Consider the following 13,475-nt stretch of genomic DNA (forward strand, 5'->3'; position numbering starts at 1 on the left):
GCACCATTCAATTACAACCCATAAACCATCTACGGCAGACTACCTTGTATACATCTGGATATGACTCGCGTACCATGATCTCACGACACTCTTTTGCGTTGTACATTAGCACCACCCTGGTTAGGCGCGCTTTATCAAGAAAAAGCATGCCCTTTGACAGCACCGTTGCTCTAGATTCATCCCACATTGCTGTCCGAATTTCGTCAATATCCCTTGTGAGGGCATCCACATCCGGCATACTTGACAAATGATCAAGGTAGGGAATCTTCCTTGAATGAAACGGCACGTGGGACTCGTACACTCTTGGTCTAACGGGGGTGGAGCATGCTCCCTCGTCAAATCGGGTCCAGCATTCTCTTCTTCCTCATCATCTCCCTCATCAAGGAAGGGTATGTTATCTCCAGACTCATCGGCATTATTTTCATAATCACTATTCTCTTCCTGACTCTGTGCATCTACCAGATCCCGATTAAATATGTCATCTTCGGGCAATTCAGTAAGGACAGGACCTTCAGGATGCTCGTTTTCACTGCACAACCAATAAAATAATGAGTTACTCAAATTGATAAATACTTTATATATAGCTATATCACTTCACTTACAAATCGTAATGTGTTGACATCCCATGATGGACATTATCCTGTTGGTGATGACTCCCGGATGGACCACCATGATCCAGCACACCAGAACTAGGCATATTCCAATTGGGTGTTGGTTCATAACTTGTAAAATTCATATATGGCAGGTACCCCCTGTGAAATATATGAGTGTTAATACAAATTCAATACAGCAAAAATAAACACCATAACACAAAAGGAAAATTAAAGTTTACCACTCGTCTTGTGGATTATGTAAACTAGGATAGAAAGTATTTTCTCGCCCCTCATTCGCCTGTGGAGATAATTTTAGATCAGGCCAAACTCTTTCAGCCGGAACCTGTTCGGCTAAAACTGCTCCAAAACAACCACCCAATGACTTAAGAATATCCCTGTTTTGCACAACCTCATTATTGCGAACGTCTTCAACCTTGACGTACATTTCCAATATTTTTATTACAAGAAATTCCTGGTATTCATCCGGAGTCCTCAAAAAATCTCTCCGAGTTTCATCGTCATCGATGTTAAACTCAGCATAACAAGCAACCCCTTGCGAAGTGACAGAATACGGATATATTCTGGTTACTTTAAGGTTCACCGAACGTTTGCTAACACTCATTTTTTTTACATAACAACGATACCAATGTATCGTACTCCATTGTAAGTGGCAACTTAACATGACATTGTGGAGATAAACTATAGGTTACTGAGTTATTCGCCACCACAACCTCAACCCCCTTCCCCTCCCCCTCCAATATAATGAAACCCTTATTCTTCGCTCTTCAGACATTATGACAAAATGCAAAACAACTTTACAAAGAAATATTCCAGAAGACTTGAGAATATTTGTGAATGGATTTTAAGAAAATCCTTAACCTCTCTAAATAAGGCAAAAATCAATCCCGTGGTACAATTATTTTAGGTATAGCGCTTTAAATAAGGACGCTATACCCAGTTGAATTATTGTTATGTCAGTTAAGCCTAGAAGAATTATTGGTGGACCCACATAATATGTATAGCGCGGTAAGGAAATGCGTTATATATATAACGCCCTTTTAAAGGGCGTTATACCTTAACGGGCAGTAGCGCCCTTTAAAATAGCGTTATATATATTTTGGTCACTATATTTTTTTTTTCCACACATTTTAATTTTTTGAGTCCAAAAAAAACCACATTATGGTTCCGGATTCATGTTATTTGGACCAAAGAAAAGGAGTAGTCGTTATCCAGTTGGCCCATAATTTAGCTGTCACAGCCAAAAAATGATTAGTCACAGATATGTCTTATCGTGCGAGTCTAATCTCAAAAGGCTACGATGCGAACACCAAGCCTACCCTAACCTTTCATTTTCTTACTGTTGGCTGATGCTACCGCTCGTAAGGTGGTAGGCGGGTCAAACATTGTTGTTTCGAAGGTGCTAGGGTCATGCCAAGAAAAGAAAATATTATACATTATATATTCGGGTAAATCTTCTAAACACACTCTTATCAATTGTATACGTCATCGCCTTAATTGATACTTAGTCATGTAAATTCATACGATTTAATATAAACATCAAATGCAGATAAGTTTTTCCATGCAAGGCGTACACAAAATACATAAAAGATGAATTTGGTAATAGACAAGGTAAATTAGTCTGTGTGTTTATAAAATCATCAATCAAATAGTATGAAAAAAATTTCAAAAATCAGTGATTGATAATTGAATTAACACGAAATTGAAAGGGAATACGGTTTTCACTCTAAGCAAATAAGAGAAGCTCATCTTTGTTGGAATCCTTTTTTTTTCCTTTCGTAAATAACTCAACGAACAGAGAAAAGAGGAATAAAAGGACAGGATCCAACAGAGAACTCTGAAATTGTGGCGTGATCAAGCCCATCCTTCCAAAATCCAAGTCCCACATTCCACTTGAATGCAAAAGAAAATGGAACTACTAAAACTAAAAAAGAGACCACAGCTTTAATACCAATTAAAGACTAAATACTTTTGCAACTTGCTGTACAAATATTTGAAAATTGACACTTACAACAAGGCAATGCTCCAAAAGTCAGTTTAAGACCCCTTGCTGCTCTTATGCGCACAGCACGGGTCAGAGCAAGAGAGACAAAAAGCTAAGAGTTTTATCTACGTTCATAGTTTACAAATGGGAATGAACCAGATGATCTGTGAGTTCCCACCATGCCAAGAAAACGGGAATGATTACTAGACTGAGATACATACCTAGGATATGAAAAAATAGGATAGCTTCCATGATCATATTGTTGATGATCTGGAGCAGGCAGAGCATACGAGGAATAAGAGCTTAAATGTGATCTTGGTGCTGAATGCCAGTTAGATGAATACGAATATGGTACTCCTCCTTGCCCGTAATAATCTGATTCAAAATGGCGGAAATTATTCGTTGAAGGATAATTGAACTGTAATGAGGTCTCCCCAATGGCAGGCACAATGTTTGGATGCCTCATAGGGGCTCTACTATTTCTGGACTCTGCCAAATTCAATCTCCCAGGTGGACGAGGCTTTTCATGGCGGTGTTTTTTTCTTTTGCTTCTCACCATTGCTTTCCCGCGTTCATCAATAGAACAATTATGTTTCTTTACTTTGCTTGTCTGTATCATTTCGCTTGGCCTCCTATGATGATCAAGTTTCTGACGCTTGTTACCTACATTTACCAAAAACTACATTAGAGTAAATATAAAGGTGATACGTCAATTTAATTTTCACAAAAGGGCACCTTTATTTTTAGAGGACACTTTTGTCGGCTTTATTGATTTTGATTTTCTTGTTGCTCTAATAAATCTTGCTGCTTCTCCACGTTTGTGCTTCTCTGCAAGCACTTCTAATCTTTCCTTTTCATTCTTCCATCTCTAATAAAAGAGCAGCAAGAAATACCGTTAAAATGTTAGAATATCTGAAAGGAATTGCAGGTACTCCAGAGTAGCTGTGGGTTCACCTGTCTGAAAGTCTTCAACTTATAAAGGTTCCGTCCCTTCACAAGCAACGGGAAAAGTGCAGATAATTTTTTAACCCCTTGGCTCCATAACACCTCAACCTTGTTAATCACAAAAAAGTAGAGGATGGAGAAATATTTAGCAAAACTTTGCGCATGAAATTGCAAGAAAGGGTTATTAGAAGGAAGATATAGCAAGGTATTCAAGTGCTACAATTGAATTTAGTGCCAAGTTGCAAGCTCATATCCACATAACTATGGGTCAAGATTTCTACCCTTATAAAATCAGACATCTCTGGGTGCACTCCAAAATTTCTCTTGAGCCTTACCGTAAAGGTATGCTGCTGTTTGGTAGCACCATAACTCTCCTTAACAATCCTCCCAGCGATGGTTCTCTTCCCTAATAGTTCTCCACCCCTTGTCATCTTGTCAAAACTTAGAAACACGAAACAGTTAATCCAAGAATCAAAGACCACTTTACACTGAAAAAAAGTGAAACAAACAGGAGAGTCAATTAGGTGAATACTTCTTGTACACTTTCTGTGTGAATAATACAACATCTCCTTTACATACGTCACCTGCAGAATCACCAGTCTCAATACTCAAAGATGGAAAAAACAAATGGGAAAACAAAGAAGCATAAGAAAAACAGAGAAGGTATCATGATGCAAATATAAACTACCGGTGCAGTTTATAGTAAATGATGATCTGGGATATAGTCTTTGACCATTTCCATCTTTCATCCTGTGAACAAATCAAGTAATAGGACTTTGCATTAGCAAAAAGGAAAAAACAAAAACCTACTGGGAAAGGAAAAACAGATTTCAAAATATGGACTGACAACATCATACTATTTACAATTAATTCCAAACTAAGTGAAAACTGTTACTATATAGTAATATATATCCTGAGACCATGAAGAATTAATGAAATGCGGTGGAGCTTCAATCACTTATGCTGCCTTCTTTTGCTTGTTTTTGTTGAGTGGGAAGGACCAAGCTCACAGGATAATGAGATATTTTAAGTCACCAAATTGAATCAATTTGCAATATGCAACTTTTTAGCACATTCACTGAGATGTCAATAGAAGAATGAAGAGAATCCAAGTGAGCTAGCAAGAATGAGGACTATACCGACAATCAAGGCATTTCTGATTTCCAGAGTCACTGTGGAACAAGTGCCTCTGGAACTAAAAGAACATAAGGTCAAAATAGAGAAACCAAAAGTTCCTGGTGTATTGGCATACTCGGTGCAATAGCTGAAAAATAAGTGCAAGACATTTAAAAGAGAAAAGCCATTTATACCCACATATTTGTCATGTGAGATTAATGTTCAGAGACAAAAGGACAAAGAGATGAAATAGCAACCATGAAGAAGAGTGGGGAACTTCCATTTTTGGTAAGTACGAAGATAAGCATAGTATATCCTCCAAGACACAATATCTTAACAAAATTATAGTGCAATGATCCGAAAAGGTCAAACTGCTCAAGGAGAGAAAATAATTTAGTTGGTTAAAGGAACAAAATCATCAAGCACTTATAGGTCTCACTGACAATGAGTCAAACCAGGGTTTTTAATTTGCTTAACTATATGCGGTATACACATAGTAGTATGCTGACATTTCTCCCTTATACTTAAAGAGTCGTATACCCTTTTTAGCTGCTCACGATAAGCAACCTAAATGCTTGAGACTCTACCTATTAACAAGACCCTTATACACCACAAAAGAAACAACATAACAGGAAGCAAAAAAAAAAATGAAAAATAAAAATAAAAATGGTTGATGGAATGCCAGGAGAGCACGCTTTATTGTAAATTGCAAAAATTCTAGGGGTGCATTCAAATACATGAGGTTTACATCTTACACTCCGACATACCTCCAGTGCTCTATGATCCTCTCTACACATTCTTCTTTTGTACCAGATAACCTCAACCCATTCGACCGCAAATATGCTTTATAGTCCGTCAAGGTTAGCTTCCTCAATTCTCCCTTTAGCTTCTTCAAATCTCCAACCCCTATACAAGACACAAAAGATTGTAACTTGATAAATTTATATGTTAGAGAGACCATAACTAGCTAATTTATTGTCTTGAGTCAGAATCTGAAAAACATTGTTATTAGTTGGAGATTTTCAACATGTGCCTCCACCATGAAAAGAGAGCAAGTTATGAACTCCTTTGAAGAATCAACAACTGCATTTTACTATACATATGTTAGGATCTTTGGTTTATAAAAATATTGTGAATACACCAAATTGTCCATTGAATAATGAGTAAATTTTTTTGCATCTCTTACTAATTCTATCCTCTCCAATGGCAGGGCACAAGATCCATATTACTTCCGCACCCTTCCCTTCCATGTCCATGAAAGCTCGTGCAAAACATATATCAAAAGTACTTCCATATAAAAAAATTCTCCCTGACCCACCTGGCTCCAGTAATGCACGCTGCCTAACAAGAAGAAAACATGATCACACATTTGCACCAAACTCATGGACAAAGAGGTCCCCTTTATAACTGGGTGTTCAGCCGAGATAGTCGTTGCTCCCAACCCCAACAAACTCTTTTTAGTAGCTCTCAAAGTCTCAGCCCCTTCTTTGGCTTCTCTACTTGCTGATTATTAATAACTCATGCAATAGCAAAGGCTAGTCCATGGTGTGTCACCAATGCCATACTCTAACATGCACTTCCATGGGTTTATCTAACAAAATTGATAGCTCAGATTGGTCTTCCATTGATCGCCCATGTAGGTCTTCGGCAAATCAAATAGGTAATTCAACATTTAAGACTAGCCACCACAACATCACAGGTACTTGTTACAAAGCGATTCGCACAGTCCCACATTTAAAGATCAAACTCATTTGTGCAGAAAGCAACTGAGTTTAAATTCATTAATTTCAATTAAAAAAAATAGAACACTGGGATTGGTTGAAGAATGATCGATTTGCGACAAATTGATAAATCAATTAATGCTAACATTTTACTATAGTAACAGTGCAACTTAGTTTTTCTTTAGTTTATCCATACATTTGCCAGAAGCGTAAGAGCATAAAAATGAAAACCCCTATATACCTTGGAGAAGGCGAAGGACTCTGTCGCACTCCGACTCCTTACTTTCCTCTTCGATATCATCCTCATCATCATATTCTTCGTAATCACCATCGCTTTCGCTGGCCCAAATTACCCAAAAATTGATCATCATAAAATTTACAATAAACTATGTAGTATTTGAATGAACATAATAATTCATATAGCTCACCCTAATTAATTTGGAATTGAGGCGTAAATTGATTGATATATTAATCGGAAAAGAATACCTTGAGGCGGAGGAGTCAAAATCATCGTCATCCGATTCTGATAATGGTTCTGATTCTTCTGAGCTTCCTTCATATTCTTCATCTCCATTTTCTTGTTCGGAAGAAGAAGAAATTTCAATAACACTGCGTTTTGCTCCTCTCCTCGTCGCCATCTCAATTAGTTAGACTGATACTTTGAAGCTTGTTTTAAGAGCAACAACAAAAGAGTACCATTTCATTTCAAATGCCCAAATTATACGGTCCCATTGACGCACGAATCCACATTTAAAGCGTCAAATTTATCCTCGAACTGTACAAAATGGTATAGATTTTTCCACATTTAACATAACTAGCTGCAAATTTGTAATGACAAGGGTAAATTTGATCAACCGAAGGTAAATACAAACTGTATAATAGCATGATTCAAGAGCATATTTGGAACTTTTCTCTCTTTTTTTATTTATTATAATTTTAATAAGAAAACTAATAAGATCAAGATAATTTTATTTTAAATAAATGTTGAGATGGGTTCTAAGTTATTTAACTTTTGGGCTAATTTCATGTGAAATAATGCAAAATGGTAAGAAAGCAAATCATACAAAGGGTAACCTTAACAACTTAATCTTAACAGGTTAACAAAATTTGAAATTTTGATATGATTTTTTTGCTGTCAAAATCAAGTTGATATAGTTTTTGTCACGACCCAAACTCCCTCCATATAACGTCGCGACGGCACCTAGTCTCTACGACTAGGTAAGCCTAACAAATTACGAAAAATAACAAAACAAAAGTAAAACTTGGCAACTAACAGCAGTAGATAACTGAATAACTAGTAACAATGCCGCTCGGCATGTACAATAACCAATACTCTATAAATACACAGTCTTCCCAAAACCCGTAACATCATAAGTCACAAGCTACAGAAGGAAACTAGTATCTCTATACACCAGAGTCTAATAAAAGAAGTGCGGAAGGTAAATGACATAGGGGAGAATAGAGGGGGACTCCGAGGTCTGCGGACGCGAGCAGATGTACTTTGAAGTCTCGAGAACAACATCAATTGCACAACTAATAGTGAGGCTAGTATAATGAACCTGGATCTGCACACGAAAATAGGTGTAGAAGAGTAGCATGAGTACACCACAATGGTACCCATTAAGTGTCAAGTCTAACCTCGGTCCAGTAGTGACGAGGTCAGGTCAGGCCCACTGATAAATAATAAATAGGGCGGGAGAATATACAGTATAATAAAAGACTAGAATTTAACAAAAGGAAACACAGCAAGGCAACAGTACAACATGCAGGGGTAAGCAGCAGGGGATCTCCCGAGACACCATCTCGTAGTCAGAAAATATATATACAGGGAGAACTCCTAACGTACCGCCTCGTAGTCTCAAAAGTAAATATACAGGGAGAACTCCCGAGATACTGCCCCGTAGTCTCAAAAGTAAATATGCAGGGAGAACTCCCGAAGTACCACCTCGTAGTCTCAAAAGTAAATGTACAGAGAGAACTCCCGAGGAAACCGCCTCGTAGTCTCAAAAGTAAACACATAACACAAACCGATAAATACAATAGTTAACAACAAGATTTCTACACTTATATGGATAAAGAACAAGGAAAAGCAGGAAATCAACTAGGCATGCTTCACAAGGTTCAAATAAGCAGTTAAAGCACGTAGACAAGCGATATTAGACTAAACAGGATAACTACACATATTGGAACAACTCAATTAAGAATGAAAATATACTAATACTCATTTAAACGGTATAACTCAAATTAAAGAAAAATCAGGTTGCTACTCAGTAAAATAAATCGGGTTTTACAACAAATAGCACGTGTACGTACACGGCGCTCACATATCACAACAGTACCAAATCCTAAGAGAATTTCTCCCACACAAGGTTAGGCAAGCCACTTACTTCGAACCAAGCTCAACTAATCGGTAACAATGTCTTTTCCATGAATATCCGACTCTAAATGGCCCAAATCTAGCCAGAATCAATTACATACCATAAATATAACTATAAGAACTAATCTAATTAATGAAATCAAAGCTAAATCAAAAAGTTAGAAAATCGCCCCAAAAAGCCTCCTCGGGCCCACATCTAGGAATCGAGTAAAAGTCACAAAAATATAAACACCCATTTATTCACGAGCCCGATTATGTAATTTGTTTTGGAATCCGACCTCAATTTGAGGTCTAAATCCCTATTTTACGAAAATCCCTAATTCTACCCAAAACTCCCCAATTTTCACCATGAAAAACACAAGATTTTTGGTTGAAATCTTAAGAAATGTAGTGAAAGATTGAAATCACTTACCAATGATTTGGGAAAAAAAGTTCTTTGAATAATCGCCTATAGGGTTTCTTGTTTTGAAAATTTGAGAGAATGAACCAAAATCCTGTCTAAGTCCCATTTTGATCAGTTGCACATGTCGCATTTGCGACCTAGGGTTCGCAAATGCGAGCCTCGCAAATGCGAAGAAACAGTCGCAAAAGCGAAGTCCTCCCATATCGGCTTTCATCGCATTTGCGATGACTTGTTCGCAAATGCGAACGTTGATCTTCCGTATTTTCGATCAAATTGATCGCAAATGCGACCAAGCCTGCCCCAGCCCCACTTCGCAAATGTGAATTCTGGCCTCCCCGCAATTGCGACCTCTTGATCGCAAATGCAAACTCATGCTGACCCAGGTACTCTTCGCAAACGCGAGCCTGTCAGGATTGGGGAATGTTCACAAATGCGAACACTGATCTCGCAATTGCGAGATCAGACACCAGTTACCAGAAATTACAGAACCAGCTGAGTTTGCTAAGTCCAAACCACTCTGTAGCCTATCCGAAACTCACCTGAGCCCTCGGGGCTCCAAACCAAATATGCACACAAGTTTAAAAATATCATACGAACTTGCTCGCACGATCAAATCGCCAAAATAACACCTCGAACTATGAATCGGACACCAAAATCAAATAAAATTTTCAAGAAACTTTAGAATTGCTATATTAACAACCGGACGTCCGAATCACGTCAAACCAACTCCGTTTCACACCAAATTAACAGATAAGTCATAAATGTAGTATTGGACCTATACCAAGTTCCGAAACTAAAATACGGATCTGATATCAATAAAGTCAAACATTGGTTAAACATTTCAAAGTCATTAAGCCTTTAACTTTCAAATTTCAACAAAGTGTGATAACTCGAGCTAGGGACTTCCAAATTCGACTCCGGACATACGCCCAAGTGCCAAATCACGATACGGACTCACTTGGATCGTCAAAACATGAATCTGAGTACGTTTTCTCAAAATGTTGATCGAAGTCAACTCAAATAGATTTTAAGGCAAAATTTTTATATTTTCTTAGTTTTTAACATAAAAGCTTTCCGGAAAAACACCCGAACTACGCATGCAAATTAAGGAAGGCTAAAATGAGGTATTTAAGGCTTCAAAGCGTAGAATTAGGTTCTAAAATATAAGATGACCTATCGGATCATCACATTCTCCACCTCTAAAACAACCGTTCATTCTCGAACGGACATAGAAAAGTACTTGGGCTAGTGAAAAGATGGGGATATCTACTCTGCATGTCCGACTCGGACTCCCAAATAGCTGCCTCGATGGGCTAACCTCTCCACTGCACTCGGACTGAAGGTTTAACTCTTCGACCTCAACTGACAAACCTGTCGGGCTAGAATAGCCACCGGCTCCTCCTTGTATGTCAAATCCTTGTCCAACTGGACAGAGCTGAAATCTAACACGTGAGATGGATCGTTGTAATACTTCCGGAGCATCGAAACATGGAATACTGGATGAACTCCTGCTAGGCTGGGAGGCAAGGCAAGCTCATAAGAAACCTCCCCAACGCGTCGCAACACCTCAAATGGGCCAATAAACCTTGGGCTCAGCTTGCCCTTCTTTCCGAAACTCATAACACCCTTCATAGGTGACACCCGGAGCAAGACCCGTTCCCCAACCATGAATGCAACATCGCGATCCTTTCGATCCGCATAAATCTTCTGTCTGGACTGGGCTGTGCGAAGTCGATCCTGAATCAACTTAACCTTTTTCAAAACATCCTGAACCAAGTCTGTACCCAATAATCTAGCCTCGCCCGACTCGATCCAACCCACTGGAAACCTACACCGCCTACCATACAGAGCCTCATACGGTACCATCTAGATGCTCGATTGATAATTTTTGTTATAGGCAAAATCTGCAAGTGGCAAGAACTAATCCCAAGAAACTCCAAAATCTATCACACACGCACGGAACATATCCTCTAATATCTAAATAGTGCACTCAGACTATCCGTTCGTCTGAGGGTGAAATATTGTGCTCAGCTCCACTCGAGTACCCAACTCATGATGTACGACCCTCCAGAACCGTGATGTAAACTGCGTTCCCTGATCAGAGATGATAGTTACCGGTATGCCATGAAGCTTGATGATCTCGCAGATATAAATTCGAGCCAGCTGCTCGGAAAAATAGGTAGTCATCACAGGAAGAAAATGAGCTGACTTGGTCAGCCTATCCACAATCACCCAAACTGTATCAAACTTCCGCTAGATCCGTGGAAGTCCAACCACAAAATCCATAGTGATCCGCTCCCATTTCCACTATGGAATCTCTAACTTCTGAAGCAATCCACCTAGAAACTGATGCTCATACTTCACCTGCTGGCAATTTAGACACCGAGCTACATACCCCACTATGTCCTTCTTCATCCTCCTCTACCAATAATGCTTCCCCAAGTCCTGGTACATCTTCGTGGCACCCGGATGAATGGAGTACCGCGAGCTATGAGCCTCCTGGAGAATCAACTCATGCAACCATCTACAATGGGCACACATAGCCTAACTTGCATCCTCAATGCACCATGATCTCCAATAGTGACCTCATTAGCATCACTGTATTGAACTGTGTCCCTAAGGACAAGCAGATGGGGGTCATCATACTGACGCTCCCTGATAAGATCATAAAGAGAAGACCGAGAGACCACACAAGCCAATACTCGACTCGGCTCAGAAATATCCAATCTCACAAACTGGATGGCTAAGGCATGAACATCCAACGCCAATGGCCTCTCTGCTGCTGGTAGATACGCTAAACTCCCTAAACTCTCTGCCCGGCGACTCAAAGCATCGGACACCACATTGGCCTTCCCCGGATGGTACAAAATGGTGATATCATAATCCTTAAGCAGCTCCAACCACCTCTGTTGACGCAAGTTAAGATCCTTATGTTTGAACAGATATTACAAACTCCGGTGATCAGTGTAGATCTCACAAGGGACACCATACAAATAGTGCCGCCAAATCTTCAAGGCATGAACAATAGCTGCTAACTCAAGGTCGTGGACAGGATAGTTCCTTTCATGCACCTTCAGCTATCTAGACGCGTAGGCAATCACCCTACCGTCCAGCATCAACACCGCGCCGAGACCAATCCGCGACGTATCATAATATACAGTATAAGACCCCAAACTTGTAGGCAATACCAATACTAGGGTTGTAGTCAAAGTTGTTTTGAGCTTCTGAAATCTCTCCTCACACTCCTCTGTCCGCCTGAACGGAGCACCCTTCTAGGTCAGCCTGATCATAGGTGTTGCAATAGATGAGAATCCCTCTACAAAACGACGGTAATACCCAGCCAAACCAAGAAAACTCTGGAGCTCCGTAGCCGATGACGGTCTAGGATAACTCTGCACTACTTTTACCTTCTTCGGATCCACCTCGATCCCATCACTCGATACTACATGACCCAAGAATGCCACTGAGTCTAGCCAAAACTCATACTTTAAAATTTTTACATATAACTTCTTTTCTCTCAAGGTCTGAAGCACAGTCCTCAGGTGCTGCTCATGATCCTCCAGAGTCCGGGAATACACCAGAATGTCGTCAATAAACACAATGACGAATGAGTCAAGATAGGGCCGGAACACACTGTGTATCAGTGCATAAAAGTTGTTGGGGCATTAGTCAGCCCAAAAGACATCACAAGGAACTCATAGTGATCATACCGAGTCCTGAAAGCAGTCTTCGGGATATCTGGCTCCCGAATCTTCAACTGATGATAGCCGAAACGTAAATCAATCTTGGAAAATACACTGGCACCATGTAGCTGATCAAATAAATCATCAATACGAGGCAATGGATATCTGTTCTTCACTGTAACTTTGTTCAGCTGGCGATAATCAATGCACATACGCATAGAACCATCCTTCTTCTTCACAAACAAGACAGGAACATCCCAAGGTGACACACTAGGCCGAATGAAGCCCTTATCAAGCAACTCATGTAACTGCTCTTTCAATTCCTTCAACTCAGGAGGAGCCATACGATACAAAAGAATAGAGATGGGCTGAGTGTCTGGCAACAAATCAATGCCAAAATCAATATCTCTGTCGGGCGGCATGCCCGGAAGATAAGCTAGAAACACATCTGGAAAGTCTCTCACTACTAGACTGATTCAACAGTAGGGGTATCAATACTAACATCTCTCACATAAGCTAGATACGCATCACACCCCTTCTCAACCATTCGCTGAGCTTTAAGGAATGGAATAACTCTGCTGGGAGTATACTCTAAGGTACTTCTCCACTCTAATCATGGTAAACCTAGCATAGCC

At 39.6% G+C, this 13,475-nt stretch overlaps 2 protein-coding genes across 3 annotated transcripts; both read right to left on the reverse strand.

The window, feature by feature from the left end:
* On the reverse strand, positions 1–826 carry LOC138906649 (uncharacterized). The gene is made up of 2 exons (XM_070195981.1): positions 603–826; positions 1–529 (listed from the first exon to the last, which is right to left on the reverse strand). Exons 1-2 carry the CDS (start codon positions 734–736, stop codon positions 121–123), a joined length of 543 nt encoding a protein of 180 aa, XP_070052082.1. The 5' UTR covers positions 737–826; the 3' UTR covers positions 1–120.
* A 1,728-nt stretch (positions 827–2,554) lies between these two features.
* LOC104105023 (zinc finger CCCH domain-containing protein 62-like) lies at positions 2,555–7,151 on the reverse strand. 2 transcript variants are annotated; one of them, XM_070195980.1, is made up of 9 exons: positions 6,864–7,151; positions 6,619–6,716; positions 5,424–5,562; positions 4,229–4,290; positions 4,073–4,124; positions 3,822–3,981; positions 3,550–3,648; positions 3,331–3,463; positions 2,555–3,258 (listed from the first exon to the last, which is right to left on the reverse strand). In XM_070195980.1, the coding sequence occupies exons 1-9, from the start codon at positions 7,013–7,015 to the stop codon at positions 2,717–2,719; spliced, it is 1,437 nt and encodes a 478-aa protein (XP_070052081.1). In that variant the 5' UTR covers positions 7,016–7,151; the 3' UTR covers positions 2,555–2,716. The 2 variants fall into 2 exon arrangements, with proteins under 2 accessions (XP_070052081.1, XP_009611548.1); XM_009613253.4 differs by having other exon boundaries at positions 3,876–3,981; positions 6,864–7,149.
* Positions 7,152–13,475: the final 6,324 nt, after the last annotated feature.

This window comes from Nicotiana tomentosiformis, chromosome 2 (assembly GCF_000390325.3).
Source record: "Nicotiana tomentosiformis chromosome 2, ASM39032v3, whole genome shotgun sequence".
In the NCBI taxonomy this organism is placed as follows: domain Eukaryota; kingdom Viridiplantae; phylum Streptophyta; class Magnoliopsida; order Solanales; family Solanaceae; genus Nicotiana; species Nicotiana tomentosiformis.